This window comes from Mercenaria mercenaria, chromosome 10 (assembly GCF_021730395.1).
Source record: "Mercenaria mercenaria strain notata chromosome 10, MADL_Memer_1, whole genome shotgun sequence".
Taxonomy (NCBI): domain Eukaryota; kingdom Metazoa; phylum Mollusca; class Bivalvia; order Venerida; family Veneridae; genus Mercenaria; species Mercenaria mercenaria.
In genome coordinates this window covers 33,984,184-34,011,315 of record NC_069370.1, presented here as the reverse complement: position 1 = coordinate 34,011,315, position 27,132 = coordinate 33,984,184, and the positions used below count along the sequence as shown (strand labels likewise).

General features: G+C 37.4%; 1 protein-coding gene across 1 annotated transcript; it reads right to left on the bottom strand.

The window, feature by feature from the left end:
* Positions 1–1,999: 1,999 nt before the first annotated feature.
* On the bottom strand, positions 2,000–26,833 carry LOC123559432 (uncharacterized). The gene is made up of 5 exons (XM_045351248.2): positions 26,711–26,833; positions 19,627–22,151; positions 16,313–16,409; positions 14,536–14,660; positions 2,000–12,826 (listed from the first exon to the last, which is right to left on the bottom strand). Exons 2-5 carry the CDS (start codon positions 22,082–22,084, stop codon positions 12,024–12,026), a joined length of 3,483 nt encoding a protein of 1,160 aa, XP_045207183.2. The 5' UTR covers positions 22,085–22,151; positions 26,711–26,833; the 3' UTR covers positions 2,000–12,023.
* Between the last annotated feature and the right edge of the window lie 299 nt (positions 26,834–27,132).

The following is a 27,132-nucleotide window of genomic DNA, read 5'->3' as shown; positions in this document are numbered from 1 at the left end:
CTAGGCCCTGTAGTTTTGGACAAGATGATTTTCAAAGTTTTTCCCTATATAAGTTTATATAAACCATGTGACCCCCGGGGCGGGGCCATATTTGACCCTAGGGAAATAATCTCAACAATCTTGGTAGAGGACCATTAGATGATGCTACATATCAAATATCAAAGCCTTAGGCACTGTGGTTTTGGACAAGAAGATTTTCAAAGTTTTTCCCTATATAAATCTATGTAAATTATAAAAAATATACAAAGGGCCATAACTCACTCAAAAATTGTTGAACCAGTCTGATTTTCGGGGGGACACAACTATGGTACCAATATATCATTCTGACAAAGTTTGCTCAAGTCCCCCCAGTAGTTTCCGAGATGCGATAACGAGAAATTGTTGACGGACCACGGACGCAGAGTGATTTGAATAGCCCACCATCTGATGATGGTGGGCTAAAAATAAAAAGTTCTATAAAATTCTGGACTATTTCTTTCATGTTTTGTATATTATTTGATTTAGGACAAAAGCTTACAAGTTGTGAAATAGTTTTTTTTTTATACAACCTAATTAGTAATGGTTAGTATATCAACTAAGCTTTGGCAACTTGAAAAATATATAACTTTGTATTTATTACCCATCTTACATACTGTAGATTAGGTAATATTAGCAATGTTTTTATTTTCACTTTGCACTTTTGGAGGGCTTTTTTTTAACCTTGAGCCTGCTAAATTCCTAAAATGGACTGGTCCATCATTCAGTTTGGGCAGTACCATTTAATATTCAAAGGGGTGTTCACTGAAAATGTACTGACTGAATAGCAAACAGTGCAGACCATGATCAGCCTGCACGGACGCATGCCTGGTTGCAAAGGCAGAATCTTCTGCTGCCAGCAAGCTAAAGGTTAACAAATTCAAAGAACAACTGCTAAGACCTTGTGATTGGCAAAACAACCCTATGGTTATTTTTGTACTTTTTGCCCCATATAAAGATACTTCAATGAAAATTTGGTGAAAATGTGCCAATTTAATTCAGAGGAGTTGCCAAACAAAATATAGTGATGAGCTTAAGATGTTGATTCCCATGTTAGCCCCAAATGAGCTGTGCCATGAGAAAACCAACATAGTGGGTTTGCGACCAGCATGGATCCAGGCCAGCCTGCGCATCCGCACAGTCTGGTCAGGATCCATGCTGTTCGCTAACGGTTTCTCTAATTGCAATAGGCTTTGAAAGCGATCAGCATGGATCCTGACCAGACTGCTCGGATGTTGGTTTTCTCATGGTGCGGCTCAAATTGCTGTCACATGTTGGATTTGGTGCAGATTCATTAAGTTGTTTAATGTTATTTTTCCTTCTGTTTTTGTCTCTGACAAGGCCTAAATAAATGCAGTTTGGTCAGTACCCATCAAACAGTTCCAGAAATCAGTTTAAAGGAAATGTTGATTCCAGATGGACAATCGATGCAAGACTGCCAACCTATATCAATACCTCACCCAGAAAACCTGATTCTGGAAAACTGAAAGGACCTAGGTGCGTGTCTACTGCATTCTGGAGCTCCCTGAATGAAACTGGAAGTTCACAAGAGGTTTCAACATCAACAAAGGGCCATAACACTGGTATTTGTGCTCCCTTAATGGTTTGAAGCAAAGAGTTGGTGTCAAGTCACAACTGAGGCAAGCACGGAGAAGTGGGATAAGTCTTGTAAAGGCAACGTCAGGAATGTCCTTTGGCAGTACAAATTGGGAGCCCTTTGCCTCTTTTCTTTCCCTTTCAAAGTAGAATCCATCTAGAACGAGTCTTGAGAGTAATTAGATATAAACTGTCACCCTGACAATTAGCTGACATGGTTGCAACATGCAGACACAGTGGCAAAGGCTCGTGGGACATTTGACCTTAACTTGTGGCCCTGAACTTAGGTCAGCATATTAGTAATGCTTGCAGTCCATCGTCTTGATGTGAGGAACTTATAACCAAATACAAGGAAATGATAACATACAAGGAAAAGAACAAGAAAACCAATTTCTCCCATGCTAACGTAGCTTTATTTCACAATAATCAGTAAGATAAACGAAAGGAAAAATGCAGGTAACAAATGCATGCTTGCAGAATTTAAAACAAGAGGGCCATGAAGGCCCTGTATCGCTCACCTGACCTATCGACCTAAAGATAATCAAGATTAACATTCTGACCAAGATTCATTAGGATATGGTCATAAATGTGGCCTCTAAAGTGTTAACTAGCTTTTCCTTTGATTTGTCTTGGTGACCTAGTTTTTGACCCCACATGACCCAGATTAGAACCTGCCCAAAGATCATCAAGATTAACATTCTGACAAAGTTTCATAAAGATACAGTCATAAATGCGGCCTCTAGAGTGTTAACAAGCTTTTCCTTTGATTTGACTTGGTGACCTAGTTTTTGACCCTACATGACCCAGATTCAAACTGGACCTTAAGATCATCAAGATTAACATTCTGGCCAAGCTTCATGAAGATACAGTCATAAATGTGTCCTCTACAGTGTTAACAAGCTTTTCCTTTGATATGACCTGGTGACCTAGTTTTTGACCCAAGATGACCCAATATCAAACTCGTCCAAGATATTATTAAGGGTAACATTCTGACCATGTTTCATTAAGATTGGGCCAAAATTGTGACCTCTAGAGTGTTTACAAGCTTTTCCTTTGATTTGACCTGGTGACCTAGTTTTTGACCCTAGATGACCCAATAACGAACTCGTCCAAGATTTTATCGATGGTAACATTCTGACCAAGTTTAATTAAAATTGGGCCAAAATTGTGACCTCTAGAGTGTTTACAAGCTTTTCCTTTGATCTGACCTGGTGACCTAGTTTTTGACCCCAGATAACCCAATATTGAACTCGTCCAAGATTCTATTGAGGGTAACATTCTGACCAAGTTTCATTAAGATTGGGCCAAAATTGTGACCTCTAGACTGTTAACAAGCTTTTCCTTTGATTTGACCCTGGTGACCTAGTTTTTTACCCCAGATCACCCAATATCGAACTCGTCAAAGATTTTATTCAGGGTAACATTCTGACCAAGTTTCATTAAGATTAAGCCAAAACTGTGACCTCTAGAGTGTTAACAAGCTTTTCCTTTGATTTGACCTGGTGACCTAGTTTTTGATCCCAGATGACCCAACATCAAACTCGTCCAAGATTTTATTAAGGGTAACATTCTGACTAAGTTTCATTAAGATTAGGCCAAAATTGTGACCTCTAGAGTGTTAACAGTCAAATTGTTGACGACGGACGGACGACGACGGACACAGGGTGATCACAAAAGCTTGCCTTGAGCACTTCGTGCTCAGGTGAGCTAAAAAGTCAAATATTAATTAAAATCATTTGGCACCATGAGGTTTCTCAAATACATATGAACAAATCTTATTTCATCATATTTTCCTTATAGAACAAAAAAATATTGTGAACTAAATCAAAAACTTTGAACACCAGTTGTCTTGTAAATATGACGGCACTGATGGCTCTAAAGACGATCACCTGACCTTGGTTTTTGACCAAAAAGAGACAGCCAAGCTTTTTGAAAACCTTGTCCTTGTTGAATACTATGCAAGGTATTGACTTCATACTTTATATATTGATAGAGGTCAGTGAGAGGGAGTGCAGTGACAAGGAACCATAACTCTAGGTGGTCTCATTTTTATATTACCTCCCTTTTTTTTGAAAACCTTGTCAGGGGCATAGCTTGAATACTATGTAAGGTAATGACTTGATACTTTAAATAATCATAGAGATTAGTGAGAGGGAGTGCAGTGGTAAAGAATCATAACTCTTGCTGACCACATTTCTCCTTAACAGTAATTTCGGGGAGCATCAATCGGTGTTACCAATCACCTTGTTAGCTCTGGCCGCCCTAAATGGGTTCAAACGGAACAGTATGAACAAACTTCATGGATGGAGGTCCATGCAATGATGCTACTAAAAGAAGTTAGGTAAACCCATTGCACTAATTTGAGAGACAGACCATTTGAAAAAAAAAAATATAAGGATTGGGTAAAAAATTTTTTTACAAGAGTGTAAACAATGTCAAATACAGTATTTCTTTTATAAATCAAGAGCAGAAACTCTGGAACAACTGCTTTTGACTGAGACTTTAAGGTCATACATTTTCTGTATAAAATGAAAAGGACGTGTGAAAAAATCAATGTGCTAGAATGTAAACATAATAAAATATGGCATTTTTGTTCTATAATCAAGGGCTGTAACTCTTGATTTAATTATCTGACCTGGTCCATAATTGATTTTTTATGACCATATAAAGAATGTTCAAGGTAAAATATAATTCAAATGTTGATGGCAGATTGAAAGCCAGCTGGGACAGGTTAATTATGAAGAACTGATCAGCGGATGGTGGTCACCCAACAATTCTATAAAAGTTACGACCTGCAAAGCAGAAATATTTATCAAGTTTCATAAAGATGTACAGAAGTTTAATATATATCTTATAAACTATAACTGACTAGAATTGATGCTAGATCTAAGTATACAATAACATAAAATAGTATTATATCTACTGGTACAAGAATAAATTTCAGAGACAATGGCTTTAAAATACAAAACTGCCATTTTTTTCACTATTTGCTACTCTATACATTTTCACCACAATTTACAACATTTACAACCATATATACCTGGTACATCAACATAGCACCAATGCCAGTGATATTATTCCAGAAAACAATTTATGTAAACAATAAGGTATAGACTACACTCCCCGCGATGTACTGATTTATGTTCGACTATTTTGCTTTGTTTAATGTAGTATGTAACGTGCCTTTGAACATGCTAATAATGAAAAGCATTATACAAATCTTTTGTAATAATAATAATAATAATGTCACACCAATACAGATTCATATCGACTGCACATTTAGGTATACAACATCCTAAGTTGGAGGTTTGAACCCACATAGGTGTGGCACAAGAGATGCAAAGTAAGTAACCATAATCAACAACAGTTTCAGTTATAAAGGTTTTTTTAAGATAGTTATGCACGTTTGTAAAACTGGAAGTCCTGTCTTGAATACTGTGAAATCATTAATATTCGTGGGGGACTAATTTTCATGGATTTTGTGGCCGAGTCAATCCACGAAATTTAATCCTAATGAAAAAGTAAAATTTCCATTAATTTTATGTTCAAAAGTTGAAATCCACGAATTCATATCCCCCTGAAATTGCCATTTTGACCAAAACCACGAAAATTCATGGCCATGGAATTAAATGATTTTACAGTAAGAAGCAGCACATGTGATTACTGATTAAACCTGTAATGTTACTTTCTTTCTATTGATAAAAGTTCTAACACTTGATCTGTATAAGAAGTTTAGGTTAAACAAAACCAGCAATGCCGGTTTAATCCAAAGTTCATATTAAAACTATGCCAATTTAATCTAATCTTCGTATTAAAACAATGTCAGTTCAATCCACTTAATATGAAAACAATGCCAGTTTAATCTAAACTTACATTTAAAACATCGTTAGTTTAAACAAAATTTCATATAAAAACTATGCCAGTTAAATTCAAACTTAATAATAAAGCAATGCCACTTTAATCCAAACTTCATATTAAAACAATTCCAGTTTTATCCTTGTCATATAAAAGCAATGCCAATTTAATCCAAATTTCATATGAAAAAATACCAATTTAATCCAATTTAATCCAAATTTCATATGAAAAAATACCAATTTAATCCAAATTTCATATTAAAACAATGCCAGTTTAAATCAAACTACATATTAAAGCAAAGCCAATTTAATCCAAACCTCATATTAAAACAATGCAAATCTAATCCAAATTTCATATTAAAACCATGTCAGTTTTAACCAAACTTCATATTAAAACAAGAGCTATCGGATGACAGCGCGCTCGACTTTCTCAGTGTCTGACTCTGAATTAGAGCTTTGCCAGTAAAAACTTTAATCTAAAAATTCTACGCTAAAAAGGGGCATAACTCTGTAAAAATTCAAATAAGAGTTATGAGAATTAGTTCTCCTGGTGTAGACTTTGATAGTAAATAAATATTTAAAGTTTCAAGTCAAAAGCTTTGATAGTAGCAGAGATATTTGACTTTATCAAAAACTTTAACAAAAAAATTCTAAGTTAAAAAGGGGCATAACTCTGTCAAAATTCAAATCAATGTTATGGGGATTGTATCCCCTGGTGTAGACTTTGATAGTAAATAACTGTTTTAAGTTTCAAGTCAATAGCTTTGATAGTAATAGAGATATTTTACTTTATCAAAAACCAACGGCGACGCCGACGCTGGGGTGAGTGCAATAGCTCTATTTTTTTCGAGAAGTCGAGCTAACAATGCCAGTTTAATCCAAACTTCATACTAAAACAATGACAGTGTAATCAAAAGGCATCCTAAAGAAACAGTTGTGGACCATACATGCACATCTACCTTAATGTGCAGTCAATACAAATTGTACATGTACTGTGAAATCATTAATATTCGTGGGGGACTAATTTTCGTGGTTGAGCCAATCCACGAAATTTAATCCCAACAAACACGTGAGATTCCCATTCATTTAATGTTCAAAAGTTGAAACCCATGAATTCCTTTCCCCACGGAACTGCCGTTTTGACCAAAACCACGAAATTTCATGCCCACAAAATTATATGATTTTACAGTATCCAGGAAACAGATCATTATACTATACTAGCTGTGTCTTATCAAATCAAGATTTCAAATTAAGATCACTACTATTCATGCAAACACAGTAGTTGAATTATATTGGCTGCAATGAAATAGACTTTTAACGAAGATCATTTTATCTGAGATCCCTGTCCCTAAAAACTGTTGATTTGAAAACCAAGGTGAATAAGTTGGCATTTAACTGTTATAAACGTTTCCTAAATATGTCTAATTTGCCCAAAATATACCAAAACTTGATGTCTTATAAAATGATAAATAAAACTAGAAATTGCTTTTGTAAACAAGAGGACCATGATGGTCCTGAATCGCTCACCTCTTGCCACATGACCCAGTTTTGAGTATGACGTCGTTTTTTCTATTATTTGACATAGTGACCTGGTTTTTGAGCTCATGTGACCCAGTTTTGAACTTGACCTAGATATTATCAAGATAAAAATTCTGACCAATTTTCATGAAGATCCATTGAAAAATATGGTCTCTAGAGAGGTCACAAGGTTTTTCTATTATTTGACCTATTGACCTAATTTTCGAAGGTACGTGACCCTCTTTTGAACTTTACCTAGATATCATCAAGGTGAACATTCTCACTAATTTTCATGAAGATCTCATGAAAAATATGGCCTCTAGAGAGGTCACAAGGTTTTTCTATTTTTATACCTACTGGCCTAGTTTTTGACCCCACGTGACCCACTTTCGAACTTGACCTAGATATCATCAAGATGAACATTCAGATCAATTTTCATGAAGAGCCATTGAAAAATATGGCCTCTAGAGAGGTCAAAAGATTTTAATAATTTTAGACCTACTGACCTAGTTTTTGACCGGAGTTGACCCAGTTTCAAATTTTACCTAGATATCATCAAGATGAACATTCAGACCAACTTTCATACAGATCCCATGAAAAGTATGGCCTCTAGAGAGGTCACAAGGTTTTTTTATTATTTGACCTACTGACCTAGTTTTTGAAGGCACATGACCCAGTTTCAAACTTGACCTAGATATCACCAAGGTGAACATTCTGACTAATTTTTATGGAGATCCATTCAAAAGTATGGCCTCTAGAGAGGTCACAAGGTTTTTCTATTTTTAGACCTACTGACCTAGTTTTTGACCGCACATGACCCAGTTTCGAACTTGACCTAGATATCATCAAGATGAACAGTCAGACTAATTTTCATACAGATCCCATGAAAAATATGGTCTTTAGAGAGGTCACAAGGTTTTTCTATTATTTGACCTACTGACCTAGTTTTTGAAGGCACGTGACCCACTTTTGAACTTGACCTAGATATCATCAAGATGAACATTCAGACCAATTTTCATACAGATCCCATGAAAAATATGGTCTTTAGAGAGGTCACAAGGTTTTTCTATTATTTAACCTACTGACCTAGATTTTGTAGGCATGTGACCCACTTTCTAACTTGACCTAGATATCATCAAGATGAACATTCTGACCAATTTTCATGAAGATCTCATGAAATATATGGCCTCTAGTGATGTCACAGGGTTTTTCTATTTTTAGACCTACTGACCTAGTTTTTGACTGCACGTGACCCAGTTTCGAACTTGGCCTAGATATCATCAAGATGAACATTCAAACCAACTTTCATACAGATCCCATGAAAAATATGGCCTTTAGAGAGGTCACAAGTTTTTTCTATTATTTGACCTACTGACCTAGTTTTTGACAACACGTGACCCAGTTTCGAACTTGACCTTGATATCATCAAGGTGAACGTTCTGACCAATTTTCATGAAGATCTTATGAAATATATGGCCTCTAGAGAGGTCACAAGGTTTTTCTATTTTTAGACCTACTGACCTAGTTTTTGAGGGCACGTGACCCAGTTTCGAACTTGACCTAGATATCATCAAGATGAACATTCTGACCAATTTTCATGAAGATCTTGTGAAATATATGGCCTCTAGAGAGGTCACAAGGTTTTTCTATTTTTAGACCTACTGACCTAGTTTTTGATGGCACGTGACCCAGTTTCGAACTTGACCTAGATATCATCAAGATGAACATTCTGACCAATTTTCATGAAGATCTTGTGAAATATATGGCCTCTAGAGAGGTCACAAGGTTTTTCTATTTCTAGACCTACTGACCTAGTTTTTGACGGCACGTGACCCAGTTTCGAACTTGACCTAGATATCATCAAGATGAACATTCTGACCAACTTTCATAAAGATCCTATGAAAAATGTGACCTCTAGAGTGGTCACAAGCAAAAGTTTACGGACGCACGCACGCACGCACGGACGGACGACGGACACCGCGCGATCACAAAAGCTCACCTTGTCACTTTGTGACAGGTGAGCTAAAAAGCGCATGTCTCCCCCAATGCAAAGTCCTATAGGCAAGAAGTCAATAGGGGTCAGGAGCGAAAGTCAAAGAGACACTGATGGTTGGCTGCAATAGGGATCATCTACTTGGCATGTCCAGTCATCCCGCTAAATTTCAACACTATTGGCCTAGTGGTTCTCAAGTCACTGTTCAGGCTCCTGTGACCTTGACCTTTGATCAAGTGACCTCAAAATAAATAGGGGTCATCTACTCTGCATGTCCAATCATCCAATTAAGTTTCAACATTCTAGGTCAAGTAGTTCTCAAGTTATTCTCCAGAAATGATTTTACATGACCAGGCCCCTGTGACCTTGACATTTAATAGACTGACCCCAAAATCATTAGGGATCATCTACTCTGCATGTTCAATCATCCTATGAAGTTTCAACATTCTGGGTCAAGTGGTTCTCAAGTTATTGATCGGAAATAATTGTTTTCCATGTTCAGGCTCCTGTGACCTTGACCTTTGATCAAGTGGCCTCAAAATAAATAGGGGTCATCTGCTCTGCATGTCCAATCATCCTATTAAGTTTCAACATTCTAGGTCAAGTGGTTCTCAAGTTATTCTCCAGAAATGATTTCACATGACCAGGCCTCTGTGACCTAGACCTTTAATAGACTGACCCCAAAATCAATAGGGATCATCTACACTGCATGTTCAATCATCCTATGAAGTTTCAACATTCTGGGTCAAGTGGTTCTCAAGTTATTGATCGGAAATTGTTTTCCATGTTCAGGCTCCCTTGACCTTGACCTTTAACAGAGCGTCCCCAAAATCGATAGGGGTCATCTACTCTGCATGTTCAATCATCCTATGAAGTTTCAACATTCTGGATCAAGAGGTTCTGAAGTTATTGATCGGAAATGGTTATCAATGTTCAGGCCCCTGTGACCTTGACCTTTAACGGAGTGACCCCAAAAACAATAGGGGTCACTTATTCTGCATGAACAATCATCCTATGAAGTTTCAACATTCTGGGTCGAGTGGTTCTCAAGTTACTGACCGGAAATGGTTTTCAATGTTCAGGCCCGTGACCTTGACCTTAGCGGAGTGACTCCAAAATCAATAGGGGTCATCTACTTTGCTTGACAATCACCCTATGAAGTTTCAACATTCTGGGTCAAGTGGTACTCAAGTTATTGATCGGAAATGGTTTTCAATGTTCAGGCCCCTGTGACATTGACCTTTGACGGAGTGACCCCAAAAACAATAGGGGTCATCTACTCTACATGACCAATCATCCTATGAAGTTTCAACATTCTGGGTCAAGTGGTTCTCTAGTTATTGATCGAAATTTTTTTTCAATGTTCAGGCCCCTGTGACCTTGACCTTTGACAGAGTGACCCAAAAAACAAAAGGGGTCATCTACTCTTCATGACCAATCATCCTATGAAGTTTCAACATTCTGGGTGAAGTGGTTCTCTAGTTATTGATCGGAAATGGTTTTCAATGTTCAGGCCGCTGTGACCTTGACCTTTGACAGAGTGACCCCAAAAACAATAGGGGTCATCTACTCTACATGACCAATCATCCTATGAAGTTTCAACATTCTGGGTCAAATGGTTCTCTAGTTATTGATCGGAAATTTTTTTCAATGTTCAGGCCCCTGTGACCTTGACCTTTGACAGAGTGACCCCAAAAACAAAAGGGGTCATCTACTCTTCATGACCAATCATCCTATGAAGCTATGAAGTTTCAACATTCTAGGTTAAGTGGTTCTCTAGTTATTGATCGGAAATGGTTTTCAATGTTCAGGCCCCTGTGACCTTGACCTTTGACGGAGTGACCCCAAAATCAATAGGGGTCATCTACTCTTCATGACCAATCATCCTATGAAGTTTCAACATTCTGGGTCAAGTGGTTCTCTAGTTATTGATCAGAAATGGTTTTCAATGTTCAGGCCCCTGTGACCTTGACCTTTGACGGAGTGACCCCAAAAACAATAGGGATCGTCTACTCCAACAGCCCTACAACCCTATGAAGTTTGAAGGTTCTAGGTCAAATGGTTCTCCAGTTATTGCTCGGAAATGAAGTGTGACGTACGGACGGATGGATGGGCGGACGGACAGACAGGGCAAAAACAATATGTCTCCCCCAGTCAAAGCCTATTGCAATTAGAGGAACCATTAGCGAACAGCATTGATCCTGACCACACTGCGCAGGCTGGTCTGGATCCATGCTGGTCGACAATGCACTATGTTGGTTTTCTCATGATGCGGCTCATGTAGTTACTCCTTTTATAGTTATCATAATTATCAACTGATAAATTGTATTTTTTACCTGTTTTATGTAATTTTTTGGAAACTCTTTCAGATGATCAAATTTCATGGTAGTATTTGGTCTAAACTTGTGTGTATCATTAATTTTGCAAATATATTACCAGGCCCAGATCCAGGGTGTGTGGGTTTAACAGTCTCATGTGCCCCCTTCCCCAAGCTGGCTGAGAAGTCATAGTTTAGGCTTAAAAATGCACCACAGGCCATCATTTCAAACCTATTTTTAAAAAATTTCAAGCAGGAGACCTTACCTTCCTCACACGAGAGAAATAAGCCCTTCTGTACATACCACTGTGATTGAAAAGTGTAAGGTTTCCTACCAAAAATACATCTGCAGTAAGGCCATTATATGCCTCAGACTCTCCTCGAGACCATATTCATGATATATGGGTATGTTAGATCAGAATATGCACCAAAGGCCACCATTTCATACCTGTTTTTAAAAAACTTCCCTAGCTCAGACCACATAACCCCATTACAGGAGAGGGATATCCCCTTAAATACCAACCCCAAAATGGCACATTCCTGATCAGGCCTTCATCCTTAACTTCTGCATCTCTCATTAAAAACAATCTGGATCCAGGCCTGATTACATAAAAAATTTGCAAAAACTTGCAAACATTTCCACCAAGGAATTTAATACTTATTCAGTAAGCAAGGTTTTTTTTCTACTATTCATTTGGATCAACTGTATCATTTATCCGCTATAACATAATTACTGTTGTTGATTGGTAACTCTATCACTTGAAATATCAGTGTACGTTCCAGTGTTTGGTAAACTGCTCGAGTAATCTAGAGCTTGCTGCAAAGGATTCAACCCTATAAACCCATGACCTAGGGAATTCATTGGTATACCTAGGGATGCCAGACTGACCGGTAAAGGTAGGTTAGATGGCAAACCCAGAGACTGAGTGCTTGCTGACGGAGTTTCCTGCGAGGAGGTTGAGCCGGGCCCACAAGTAGTTGTATGAATAATGACTGGATCCTGGCTCGGAACACCATAACGATAATGCTGCTGTAATGTCAATGGTGCGTCATTATCCACTGAAGTAAAAGTATTCTGTGTCACCAGATCGGAAACATTTGAAGAATAAACATTTGGCACTTTGATATCTGTGTATGATTTTTGAGGACCAGCATTATCCCCACTGTTCACTTGTTCAAACTGAAAATGATCAGCCACAGTAGCACTAGTTGTAGATTTAGACTTTCCTTCTGATTTTTCAGAATTATTTCTCTTGTCCGCTTTGGTGCTTTTACCACTTTTGTCATTAGCTTTATCCTGAGCAACCAATAAATGATCAACATCTTTAGGAAGAACGTTTATTTCTGTGCGTTTTCCGACTCGTTTATTACTCTCACGGATACCCTTTAGCATATTTTTCACAGATTCACGATCCATCTGGTGCCGTTTCTCCATGTGAACCCAGTATGGTGTACTCTGTATAAACTCGTGGTTACATACGTGACATCGGAACCTTTTCTCTCCTGTGTGGATACGCTCGTGTCTTTTCAAACCTGTTGAAGAAGCAAAATTTAATATACAAGCCTAGTGACATTTATCTTAATTTTCTCAGATTTTGCGGAAAACTAAACTTTTTTTATATCACTGGACATTACAATAATATATGTAAGAAAATCCTTTGGAAAAAAAAGCAAAATAATAGCAGACCATTTCTGAATGAAGAGGTAATAAATGCAACGTGCAAGCACACTAATGGGGCATCTCTACATAACACAACAAAATGTCCTTCAAGAGTAGACAGTCTAAAAGCCAGAATTTTCTTTATAAACTAACCAATAACTTCATGAATGAGAAACAATAATTCTAGGTAAGTTTCAAACCAGTGCATATATGACTAGGCTGGTAATGTGTAACAACATGTTTAAATGACTAGGCTGGCAACAAATTCTCCCCCAATATTTAACAGACTATGCTGGCAATAGTTTGCCCTAATGTTTAAATGTCAACACTGGCATAAGTATTCCCCAATGTTTGATTGACTTGGCTGGCAATAGTTCTCTCCCATGTTTAATTGACTTGGCTGGCAATAGTTCTCTCCCATGTTTAATTGACTTGGCTGGCAATAGTTCCCACTGTTTAAATGACTAGGCTGGCAATAGCTTCCACCATGCCTAAATGGCTAGGCTGGCATTAGTTCCCCCATGTTTGGATGACTAGGCTGGCATTAGTTCTATGTTTAAATGGCTAGGCTGGCTATAGTTTCCCACCCCCATGGTTATATCACTAGGCCGGCAATAATTTTCCCTCATTTTCAAACAACTAGGCTGGACATTGTTCTCCCATTGTTTAAATGACTAGGCTGACAATAGTTCTCTCCAATGTTTAAATGACTTGGCTGGCAATAGTTCTCTCCCATGTTTAAATGACTTGGCTGGCAATAGTTCCCACTGTTTAAATGACTAGGCTGGCAATAGCTTCCACCATGCCTAAATGACTAGGCTGGCATTAGTTCCCCCATGTCTGAATGACTAGGCTGGCATTAGTTCTATGTTTAAATGACTAGGCTGAAAATAGTTCCCACCCCTATGGTTATATCACTAGGCCGGCAATAATTCTCCCTCATTTTTAAACAACTAGGCTGGACATAGTTCTCCCATTGTTTAAATGACTTGGCTGACAATAGTTCTCTCCCATGTTTAAATGACTTGGCTGACAATAGTTCTCTCCCATTGTTTAAATGACTTGGCTGACAATATCTCTCCCATGTTTAATTGACTTGGCTGGCAATAGTTCCCACTGTTTAAATGACTAGGCTGGCAATAGCTTCCACCATGCCTAAATGACTAGGCTGGCATTAGTTCCCCCATGTTTGAATGACAAGGCTGGCATTAGTTCTATGTTTAAATGACTAGGCTGACAATAGTTTCCCACCCCCATGGTTATATCACTAGGCCGGCAATAATTCTCCCTCATTTTCAAAGAACTAGGCTGGACATAGTTCTCCCATTGTTTAAATGACTTGGCTGACAATAGTTCTGCTCATGTTTAAATGACTTGGCTGACAATAGTTCTGCTCATGTTTAAATGACTTGGCTGACAATAGTTCTGCTCATGTTTAAATGACTTGGCTGACAATAGTTCTGCTCATGTTTAAATGACTTGGCTGACAATAGTTCTGCTCATGTTTAAATGACTAGGCTGGAAATAGTTCTCCCCCATGTTAAAATGACTTGGATTAAGTAAAGAAGTTTCATATGGTTACCTGCCCTATCCTTGAACATTCTATCACAGAAGCTACATTTCATTGTTGCCTCAAAATGTGTAGCCTGGTGAACATTGAGACTTGAGCGTTTGAAGAAACGTCTATTGCATACCTCGCATTCAAACCTACAAACCAAAATGTTAAAACTTTTAAACTGTTCCTTTTTAACACTTTAAGCAATGTCTTCTTCACAATTAAATTTTATTCCCCTAATATAAATCAACTGCGAAGCAATTTTATTATGCAACTATTTTAACATTGTCTGCTGCACACTACATTTTACAATCTGGAAAAAGGACATTAAACTGTGACTATAAAGACATTTGAGCCGCACTATGAGAAAACCAACATAGTGCGTTTGGGACCAGCACGGATCCAGACCAGTCTGCGCATCTGCGCAGTCTGGTCAGGATCCATGCTGTTTGCTTTCAAAGCCTATTGCAATTAGAGAAACCGTTAGCAAACAGCATGGATCCTGACCAGACTGTGTGGATGCGCAGGCTGGTCTGGATCCATGCTGGTCGCAAATGCACTATGTTGGTTTTCTCATGGTGTGGCTCATTTAGTCTTTAAGGCATGGTGAACAAAACTGAACTGTAAAAACACTTTGTTGCCTTGGTGCAAACCTTGTAATCCCCGAAATATATGTGGGATTTATGTGTAAACTAAAGGCAAAGATTTTGTAAAATATGGAAACTACTGATTAATTTCCATGTACATATTGGCTTGATGTGTAAATTACAGACAAACTTGGTAATTCCCTTGTGCACAATGGTTGGGAGTTGCTGACTGACAACTCTTGTAATTCTCTTATAGCTGAATTTGCAAAGTACTTACAAACCTGGTAATTCCAATTTTAACACTGGCTAGATGTTTAAACTAGACGGACCCAGTTATTCCCTGGTGCACACTTGTTTGAAGTGTTAACTACAGAAAAACCTGGTAATTCTCACATACAGGCAAACAAGGTGAATTCCATGTGCATATTGGCTTGATATGTAAACCTACAGAAAAACCTGGTAGTTCTCATGTACATGTGAGCTAAGTGTAAACTACTGACAAACCTGGTAATTCCCATATGTACCTGTAATCTTGAAGTGTAAACTACTGACAAACCTGGTAATTCCCATATGTACATGTAAGCTTTAAGTGTAAACTACTGACAAACCTGGTAATTCTCATGTACATGTAAGCTTGAAGTGTAAACTACTGACAAACCTGGTAATTCCCATGTACATGTAAGCTTGAAGTGTAAACTACTGACAAACCTGGTAATTTCCATATGTACATGTAAGCTTTAAGTGTAAACTACTGACAAACCTGGTAATTCTCAGGTACATGTAAGCTTGAAGTGTAAACTACTGACAAACTGGTAATTCCTATGTACATGTAAGCTTGAAGTGTAAACTACTGACAAACCTGGTAATTCCCATATGTACATGTAAGCTTGAAGTGTAAACTACTGACAAACCTGGAAATTCCCATATGTACATGTAAGCTTGAAGTGTAAACTACTGACAAACCTGGAAATTCCCATATGTACATGTAAGCTTGAAGTGTAAACTACTGACAAACCTGGTAATTCCCATATGTACATGTAAGCTTGAAGTATAAACTACTGACAAACATAGTAATTCCAATGTACATGTAAGCTTGAAGTGTAAACTACTGACAAACCTGGTAATTCCCATGTACATGTAAGCTTGAAGTGTAAACTACAGAAAAAGCTGGTAATCGTGATGTACATGTGCACTTGAAGTGTAAACTACTGACAAACCTGGTAATTCCCATATGCACATTGGCTTGATGTGTATTTAGCATAGCTTTACTCAAAAATTTCATTCCACAAACTCTACATTCATGTGGCCTGTGTCCTGTAATAAATGATAATACAGGGTAATTTATTTATTTATTTTGTTGGGTTTAACGTCGCATCGACACAATTTTTTTAGGTCATATGGCGACTTTCCAGCTTAAATGGTGGAGGAAGACCCCAGGTGCCTCTCCGTGCACTATTTCATCACGAGCGGGCACCCGGGTAGAACCACCGACCTTCCGTAAGCCAGCTGGATGGCTTCCTCACGTGAAGAATTCTACGCCCCAAATGAGGTTTCGAACCTACATCGATGAGGGGCAAATGGTTTGAAGTCAACGACTCTAACCACTCGGCCACGGAGGCCCCCGATAATACAGGGTAAAGACCGATTTAAGCCACTATAATTTTAGTACCTATTAATTCAGGTAATTTAATTGGTCAATTCGAGACATTCATATATAATAGCCACACTTTCAAGTTTTTAAAAATTTTCATAAATAACACAGATAAGCCCCTTTTGGAAGTAAAACAAAAGACCCAAAGGTCATGATTTTAATACACTTCAGATTTATTAACAATGTTCTTCACAGCAAATTAAGTGAAAGTCTGTCAACAGTTTCAGAGAAGAAGTGGTTTGTAGGAAAGCATACATACAGTTGTATGTGCAACAAAAGTTAGACACAGGTTGATAAGAATTGCTTCCCTTGAGATTTGCTCATGTTTTAAAACAAGAGGGCCATGAAGGCCCTGTATCGCTCACCTGACCTACTGACCTAAAGATCATCAAGATTAACATTTTGACAAAGTTTCATGAAGATACAGTCATAAATGTGGCCTCCAGAGTGTTCACAAGCTTTTCCTTTGATTTGATGTAGTGACCTAGTTTTTGACCCCACCTGACCCAGATTTGAACCTGACCTATAGATCATCAAGATTAACATTCTGACCAAGTTTCATTAAGATATGGTTATAAATGTCGCCTCTACAGTGTTAACTAGCTTTTCCTTTGATTTGACCTGGTGACCTAGTTTGTGATCCTACATGACCCAGATTCAAACTGGACCTTGAGACCATCAAGATTAACATTCTGACCAAGTTTCATGAAGATGCAGTCATAAATGTGCCTCTATAGTGTTAACAAGCTTTTCCTTTGATTTGACCTAGTGACCTAGTTTTTGACCCCAGATGACCCAAAATCGAACTCATCCAAAATTTTATTGAGGGTAACATTCTGACCAAGTTTCATTAAGATTGGGCGAAAACTGTAACCTCTAGAGTGTTAACAAGCTTTTCCTTTGATTTGACCTGGTGACCTAGTTTTTGACCCCAGATGATCCAATATCGAATTCCTTCAAGATTTTATTTACGGTAACATTCTGACCAAGTTTCATAAAGATTAGGCGAAAATCGTGACCTCTAAAGTGTTAACAAACTTTTCCTTTGATTTGACCTGGTGACCTAGTTTCTGATCCCAGATGACCCAATATCGAACTCGTCCAAGATTTTATTTAGGGTAACATTCTGACCAAGTTTCATTAAGATTAGGTGAAAATTGTGACCTCTATAGTGTTAACAAGCTTTTCCTTTGATTTGACCTGGTGACCTAGTTTCTGACCCCAGATGACCCAATATCGAAATCGTCCAAAATTTTATTGAGGGTAACATTCTGACCAAGTTTCATTAAGATTGGGCCCAAATTGTGACCTCTAGAATGATAACAAGCTTTTCCTTTGATTTGACCTGGTGACCTAGTTTTTGACCCCAGTTAACCCAATATCAAACTGGTCCAAAATTTTACTGAGGGTATTATTCTTACCAAGTTTCGTTAAGATTGGGCCAAAATTGTGACCTCTAGAGTGTTAACAAGCTTTTCCTTTGATTTGACCGGGTGACCTAGTTTTTGACCCCAGATGAGCCAATATCGAACTCGTCCAATATTTTATTGAGGGTAACATTCTGACCAAGTTTCATTAAGATTGGGCCAAAATTGTGACCTCTATAGTGTTAACAGTCAAGTTGTTGATGACGATGCCCACGACGGACACAGGGCGATCATAAAAGCTCACCTTGAGCACTTTGTGCTCAGGTGAGCGAAAAAACTTTTCAAAACGAAATTTTGTTTAAATCAGAAGAGAACATATATGTTTATAAAATTGTAGTTGCTTATTGAAGTACAACACAAGTGAAATGAAATATCCGTGGTCAACCCACGTGACCTTTTGGTACTATACACACAGGAAATTCGTTCACATAACGTATACATTCGATCCGCGGCAGAGTATTCTGAACATACCGAGGATGTTTAGCAGATACTACGTGTGGAGTAAATCACTTTGTATTTTATAAATTCCATCAAATAATGAGGAAACATCACAAAGTATCTGCCGTGTATATGGTACTGAAGTCACGTGCGTTGGCTTTTAGACTAGTTAGGTACTCGGTGACAATAAAACAATGCCTCAGCAATTTTATCCTTGCAAGTATTTTCTCGGAAAAACATTGACATTTAAACAAAGTAACGATCACATATACCACTAAATAACTGTTTTCATTGTGTGGTAACGCGCGGTGACCAGTAAATCATTTTTAATGCATGACATACCTATTTCTTTACTCTATCACGTTTTACAAATATGGTATACTGGTAATATGGTGGGTGGGGTAGCGCCAATGTCGTGATTTTCGTTTTGGACCGACTGAGTCCTCAAAATTTCCGGAGCCCTGGTATGTAGCATTGCATAGTGGTCCTTTACCAAGATTGTTCAAATTATGCCCCTGGGGTGAAAAAGAGGCCCTGCTGGGGGTTACTCGTTATATGAGTTACATGTATAAAAGAAAAAATACTTCAAAAATTATCTGATCATATTTCCTAGACTGTTTAATTAAAATTACCCGATGACCCAAAGTAGGGGTCATTTGACTGTGACCTTGACCTACTGACCTACTTTCTTGTTTTTTAAGATACAGCCTTGAAATTTGGATGACATATACAGTTTTGCACACCAATCTTAAAACTGACTTTCAGTGACCGTGAATGTGACCTACTGACCTACTTTTTTAATATTTTAGCATCAGTTTGACATTTGAAACATGTAGCTCATATTACTCAGGTGAGCGATCCAGGGTCATCATGACCCTCTTGTTAGTCAATTACATGTATTATGGAGGATCCATGCCTCTCCTTGTAAAATACCTATGACATTCTGATTAGGTCTTGTGCTCTACTGACTGAGTTGAATGGACAGATTTGGTTCAATTTATACAAAAAAACTTACCTTGGTGCGCATTCATGTGCATACTGTATTCACTTTTTTGGCAAAACTGAGCTGAACACAGATCACATTTCCATGGTTTGTCTTCAGCATGTGTCAGCATATGTTTGACAAGGAATCTACGATGAGCAAATGCCTTACCGCACTTGTCACAAACGAATGGTTTCTCTCCTGTGTGTCGCCGCATGTGGTATACATAGTTATATTTTGGCACAGCTAAACCACATACATCACACATCTGCTCTTTAGCAGCATTTTTCCGCATTTTTGGTTTTACAGAAAGGTCAGAATGTTGCTCAGGATATGCATCAATTTCTGACCCCTCCAATGTTTCTATTGCAATTCCTGGATGATCCACAGCTGGTATGTCATTTTCTTGATATTTATCACCATTATCATTTCTATCCATTAATTCTGGTTTTCGAGCTTTTTCATTCTTTTTTACCACTTTCCTTCTCTTTGCAAAATTCTTTTCATTAGAACTTTCAGATTTTCTAGGTCTTCCGCGCTTTTTGAAAGGTTTAACCACAGCAGGAATTTCACTTACATCAAATACTTCTTGTTTGACTACAATGCAATCATTATCCAGCTTCTCTTCACTGTCATGCACAACAGTGCTTGCGATACCAATATCAAAACTTCCTACAGCTTCTATCAAACCTACTGCTTGTGAATCTCCATGGTAACCTTCATATGTGATAAAATAATCTGTGTTTACCTTATCTTTTATTTCAGTATTTCTCCTACCTTTCTTGCCTCTTTCACTTTTTCTTTGGTCCGAGATTCTTGGTTTGGTAGGTTTTGGATTATCCTGCTTTCTCTTACGACTTTTTCGAGTAGCTTGAAACTTCTGTTCTCTAACTTCTGATTTATTCACGTTCTTCTCATCAATTCTTTTAGAACCTTTCACTTCATCAGAACTGTGTATGTCTTCAACGACAATAGATTCATCTTGCCTTATAAAATCATCATCAGTTTGAGTAAAGCTACAGAAGGTGTCGTATTTAGGGTAAGCAGTATGACTAACATGATCAAAATGGTACGAGCCTCCTGATCCATGATTCTCAAGGTGCTTATGCAGGTGACAAATGGAGATGAATTTACTTAAACATCCGCCACATATATACTTCTTCACTTTACTCTGAGCATGGTTAAGGAAATCTTCTTTGCACAGACATACATAATCATCTTCATATTCAGGATTTTCCACCTCTTCTGTTATTGCTTTGTCAGTATCTTCATCAGTCATTTCATCATCAGCTGTGAACCTAATTTGAATGTCTGCCTGCTTGCTTTCTTGAGATTCTAAATTCTCCATTTCTTTTTCAACTTGAATACGAGTCAAATCTCTTGACAAATTTGGAGTAGGAATTTCCTTTACCTCTGGAGAAACTTCTTCAACATTACCTATTTCATCACTTAGTTGCACATGCTGATTTGCTATCTTTTCCACAGGATGGTCCTCTGCCGGTTGATCCATGTTTGTCTCTGGCATTTCAAGGCTGGAATTTTGTCCTTCTTCCCTGTGAAATAAAACTGTTTCTTGACACTTCCCAGCTACTGGGACAGGCAAATAATCGGATAATGGTCTTGGTTCTTCATTTACTGACACAGGTATAGGAAGATGTGCCAACACTTGAGGATACATAACCGGCTGAAGGATTTCTTCATCTGAAGGCCTACGACCAGATTTGAATGCTTCGGGATCATGATGCCTTGAAGCAAAATCACTGGAATCTTTATTTCCCATATAGAAGTCAACTGCAGCATTACTCACATGTTGGGATATTGATGTAAATATCTCTAATGCACAATGCTGTGCTTGTTCTATCTCTTTTATATCTTCCTTAAGCTGCTGACTGAGGGGTTTCAACTGCTGTTGTTCTTCATGCAGCACCTGTAACTGCTGCTGCACGTGTTCCGGACTTAGCTGCTGATGCTGAGCTTCAATTTTAAGTCCTTCTCCATCTTCTTGCTGATGCAGCTCTTGATTCCGACTGGGTGCCTGTAGATTATGTAGCACATTTTGTTCCTTTTGGGGATATAGTACACCAGGAAACCTCTCCTCATTAATTGGCGAATTTTCATATTCATGCTGCTGTTGCTGATATGGAAACTTAGATACATACAGCTCTTGTTGATCTCTTTGGTGTCTTCCATATTGCTGCTGATCTTGTTGATCATTCTGCTGCTCTTGACTATGTTGATGATGTATCTGCTGCTGCTGTATTTGCTGCTGCTGCTGCTGAGGTAGTTTCTGTTGCTGCTGATGATGTTGTTGTTGCTGCTCTTGACTGTACTGACAATGCTGCTGCTGCTGATGGTAGTGTTTGCCATTGGAACCAAGTGCTGCATTAGATGATGTGACATGGGACAATAGTTTACATTGATATTCTGGAGAAGTTGTTACAAGGGAAGGGCTTGTTTCAGTGCTATTATTGTCTGTTGTACCTGAATCCATAATGCCTTTCAAATTGTCTATCAAAATCAGTTATCCCTTCAATATATCATGTCGGGAAATGCTAGATCTGCAACAGAAAGAAACACATATGGTACATTGAATCTACAAAAATATACTTTCTTATATCAAAACCAGAATTTATTTGGCATAAACTGAAAGGTATGCATGTAATCTGACATTTAAAGCTATCATAGAGTGTGGTTGGAGAAAACTTGAATATATGAACTCCAGAGAGCAGCTTTAAAATCTTATCATGCTGGACAGGATTGATTCTGCCTTTGCAACCAGTGTAGACTTTGATCAGCCTGCACAATGCACATCCATGCAGTCTGATCAAGATCTGCACTGTTCGCCATTCAGTCAGTATCTTTTTGGTAAGCACTCCTTTTAACAGTTAATGGTACTGTCCAAACTGAAAGATGGATTAGTTCATTATAGAAATTTAGCAGGGTCAGGGAAGGGTTAACCTTTCATGCTGTCAGAGTAATAAACCAACTGCTATGAAATTACTCAAAATTTTTTTTTTTGTGGGGAGTGGGGATTAATTTTCATCAACTTTATGTCATTGCATGAAAATGAACATTAATAATTTAGGTCAATCTTTTCATTTTCTGTAAGGTTTTTACTTATAAAAAGTAATTTCACCAAAAATGTAACGATATTCTTTATTCAGTGCACAAAAATGGGATTTCGGAATGGCAGACACAAATACCGGTATATAAATGTCGAAAAATGCTTCCAGAATCCAGTGCTACAATACCCTTCCCATATATAAACACTATCTACCTTAAGATATATATCTACAAGACTACTAGTCAAAATAATTCAGTCAGATTGTTTTATATTTGTGACGGGCAATCTTACCGTCAAAACTTTGAAGGACCAAAATAATAGAGGATAAATCACAGTACACCGTCGTGTAAAATTATTGGTTTTATTGCTTGCACATATGCCGTGTACATGCGTTGTATGTTTATCGTGTACAGTACATACATAGGTTTACATCACCAGAAAATTCGTAATTTTGGAAAATATTTGATGATATTTTTTACTTAAATCAATGAGGAATTGAATCCCCTTTAGATACATGTAAATTTCATTTGAATTGATCTCATATTCGCTAAAAAATCAGCATTTAAACCCTGAAATCAGCAGCGATGACAATCTGACTGGAAATTTCCTCCACTATGTTGGTCTTTCGAGTGTTTGACACTAGTGGAGATCAAGTCTAGGAAAGTGGTAAAATCTTTGTTTATCTCGGGACTGATGAATTTAAAGAAAAAGCTTAATGTTTTCTTTAGTATTTCAGACATGGATTGTGCTCATGAATTGTTGAATTCGTTTTACTGCTTGAGAAAATAAATAACGGTGACTACCGGAAATAGCTGTTAAAATTTCATTCAAAAGATATCGAACCTGAGTGAGATTAATTATAAATAAAATACTTAAAAAAAAACAACGTAATAACGGCAACTTTATGACAACTAGTCATAACTTTTACCAGAAATTGCCTTATACACTAGTCAAAATAATTCGACGTTCAGATTGTTTTATATTTGTGATGGGCAATCTAAATGTCAAAACTTTGAAGGACCAAAATAATGGAGGATAAATAGAAAAATAACTCAAAATTTCCTAGGATAGAGTTAGTCCAAATAATAGGACGTTTCGGGACAGAGTGATAACTTTTGACTGTCGCCATCCCGTCACATCCAAACTTATTCTTATTATTTCTGTTGCATTTACAATGTATTTGTAATGATTACATCTCTGATTTAATAATGAATTTGTGTTGACATTAAAGCATAAAATTGCTTTGCTTACATTTTTTTAATGTATATTTTGTGTTTTGTTTCTGCAATTTAGTGTCAATCGGCAGGCCGCTGTGTATTGAAACCGGTGTCAGGGTGAATATCTCCTTGCACCTGCTCACATATTTCCAAATATTTAAGTCTCTAAACTTTCTTATTTAAAATTATGAGTTATATTCAACCTACTGGCTGGCGACCACCAAATCCGGACGACCACCAAAGCGGACAGTCCCGTAAACACTTTATATCAGTCTTTAACCTTGTTTATCTGTTCACAATCAAATGGACGCTTGATTTTCAACAACACAGCGAAGATACAATGGTTAAATTTAAGTATTTTACTCGAAATGCTACATTTAATTTTGTCTGCATCACTAAGCATGTTTACATGTTGGGGGAACTCGGAAGTGGCGTGGTGCGCATGCGCAGTATTTCCATGGGGTCCCGCCATTAATCTAAAGGCCCCATACAAATTTGAGGTAAGAAGACAAGACAGGGTTAGACACTAACTTATTTGAACAGGGTGCACAAAGGAATCTCTACCTTTTAAATCTTGGGGTCCTCCTCAGGTTTTGGGATCCCTCTTAATAAGATATATGAAAAAATCACAACAAATGTCAAAACAAGTCGAGAATTCTTATTTTAAGTTTATATCACATAGATGCTTTACATTTATGCAATCTGTAAGCATCTGTTAACTGTTGATTTTTTATTATTCAGGACCAGCACTAACTTTCCACCTTAGGTACATACATATTTTAACTGTTTATTAGCAAAATATCTTACAATATTTTTCAAACAGAAATTAATATTTATTTTTATTTATCATTGACCAAAAAAAACAGGTATCCTGACAGCACACCATCTTTTACAAGTTGGTGTTCCTCCTCAAAATTTGGGATCCTCGGGCCCCCGGGACACTGTTAGTGTCTAACCCTGCAAGACGTGTAGCAAACACTTAAACAGGGAAAATACAGCTTTGATAATTTAGTGCATAATTTTAATACACCCTAAAACACATTTTCATATCAAAATATTCACTTGGAAAATTGAACTTTTAAAAGATTTGGTCGGGAGAGATACAATCAAATTACAGATTCAAGAGAAGTAATTCGTACATTTTATATGACTCAGACACTACTTGACTCTTCGCTTGGTTGAAAATAAAGTTTAATTCAATGTTGAATGTAAATTGAAAATCAATAAAGTGACAACTCGCTGTCTAGAAACATGGTACTGTTAGACCTTAAAACAATGTGATTCGGTGGCCCTTTGTCCAGGCCTTGAAAAAGTACTTTACCTAATTTTAGAAGTAAACAAATTAGCTCTTTAGCAGGGAGGAGAACCTAGCTTTGTTCACGTGGAATTTCAACCACTAGATACTGGTTCGAGTTGTAAATTCGGCCACTTTTTTAGGTTTTTCTTCAATATTTCTTTCTTCATCCAATTGATTTGTACAAAATTTCTGCCATATGTGCTTTAATACAAACAACATTGATTGTTATCATTAACGACCGTTTACAGTACGGTAAACAATAAAACCACGCTTAAAATAACGGACAGGTTTAGCCTCCATATTTTACCTTCTAGAGGTTGTAAATATTCGGCCACTTTCTAAACATAAAGTTGGTTATATTTTCAACATTGTCTTGGAAATAAATCGATGCTACAGCCGAAATCGTTCTTTTTTCAAAATACTGCAATCAATTTTCAATAGCGTACCTCGTGGGAAATATTTGCCAACACAGTTTTAAAAAGCGCCTGTCATCCTTCTCACACCAGCATGACGAAGTGTAATTTTTACGTCACTGTTTATCACACATTCTAGCATAAAACTGCTGTTCTTGTCACTTTTTGGGGGTGTTTTAACAGGAGAGTAAAGAGATTCTTCGCTCACGTGCTGTTATAACACCTTTTTATATGTGCGTTCCATAGCAAAGAATAAACGCATTACGGCCCCAAAATGGATAATTCGAAAGGAAATGACGTCAACCTGAAAAAACAACGTAGCCATGGAAATTCAATGCAGTGAGGGACAATATATTCATTTACTTGGTTTTAACGCATTTTATGCTAGTTTGCGCATATTCTTTTCTTGTTATAAAGTTAAGATCTGAATTAACCCTTGTCGGGCCTCAGCATAAACAAGCACGTGCGATTACGTCATGCGACACGCGAGACAATATATTTGCTATTTAGAGTACACAACTTTAGGGACGGACAACTTTTTTTCTGCTCCTTTCAACTTGTTGTTTTTTGCCGAGTTTGTTGCTAATGCAAGTGCTTGTGATGGCACAGTTGCCTTCTCAAGCATCTGGCTCGCAAAAAAGCTTTAAAATGGGTGGCCGAATATTTACGACCTGGCCGAATTTACGACTCGAACCAGTATATCTATTTCCCGAGTTATCGTGAAAAATATTCCAAATGTGTCCGGTTGTAGGACGCTAGCCAGTATAGATCTGAAGTTTCTACATGAATATTAATGTTTTGTTTATTGGAGGAAGTAAGTCCGACCAGTATTTTTTTACTTTTTTGCATTTTTTAATGTTTACCTTTTCCTAACAGTAAAATGCAGATCTATACAGGTAAGGCTTAGTGGGACGACAACTATAAAACAACTGATAATAAAATAAGTCATAAGCCAAATGAGTAAGGCTAGGATAGAGTCAGATTTGTTGGACTACCTTATACACTAGGAATACAGTACATATTGATTACCGGACCCCTACTGTAGCCACTTCCATAAGAAAAATAACTCAAATAATTTGTATTTCCTAGGATCGCGTCAAAATTGTTGGACTGCAAGACTACATACCCAACATAACTTTTTGCAGCTTGCACAGCTGCCGTTATCTTTACGAGTTTTCTTGAATACTTAGGTATAACACATGCATTTCTTTCTTTGTTTTTTAGAAAACCTCGCACGAAATTTGATACTGCAAATGGCGATAATTAATAAAGGGAAATAACGTTGACATGACTGAATATTCAATCTAAAAACTGGTAATCCGGTATTTTACCGTACCCTCGAGAACTAACCTGTAACAGAAAAAAATCTAGGTTATGCTGTGCACATATACTTAAACTTCTTAAAGATAAAAGAGCATAATCGATCTCATGATATAATTTAATGAATTAATGACAACACTATTTTGAACAATAGAGACAAATTTCATTCCTTTATTCAAAGAGCTATAAAAATAAATTAGAAATCTATACTTCTTTGCTTTATTTAAT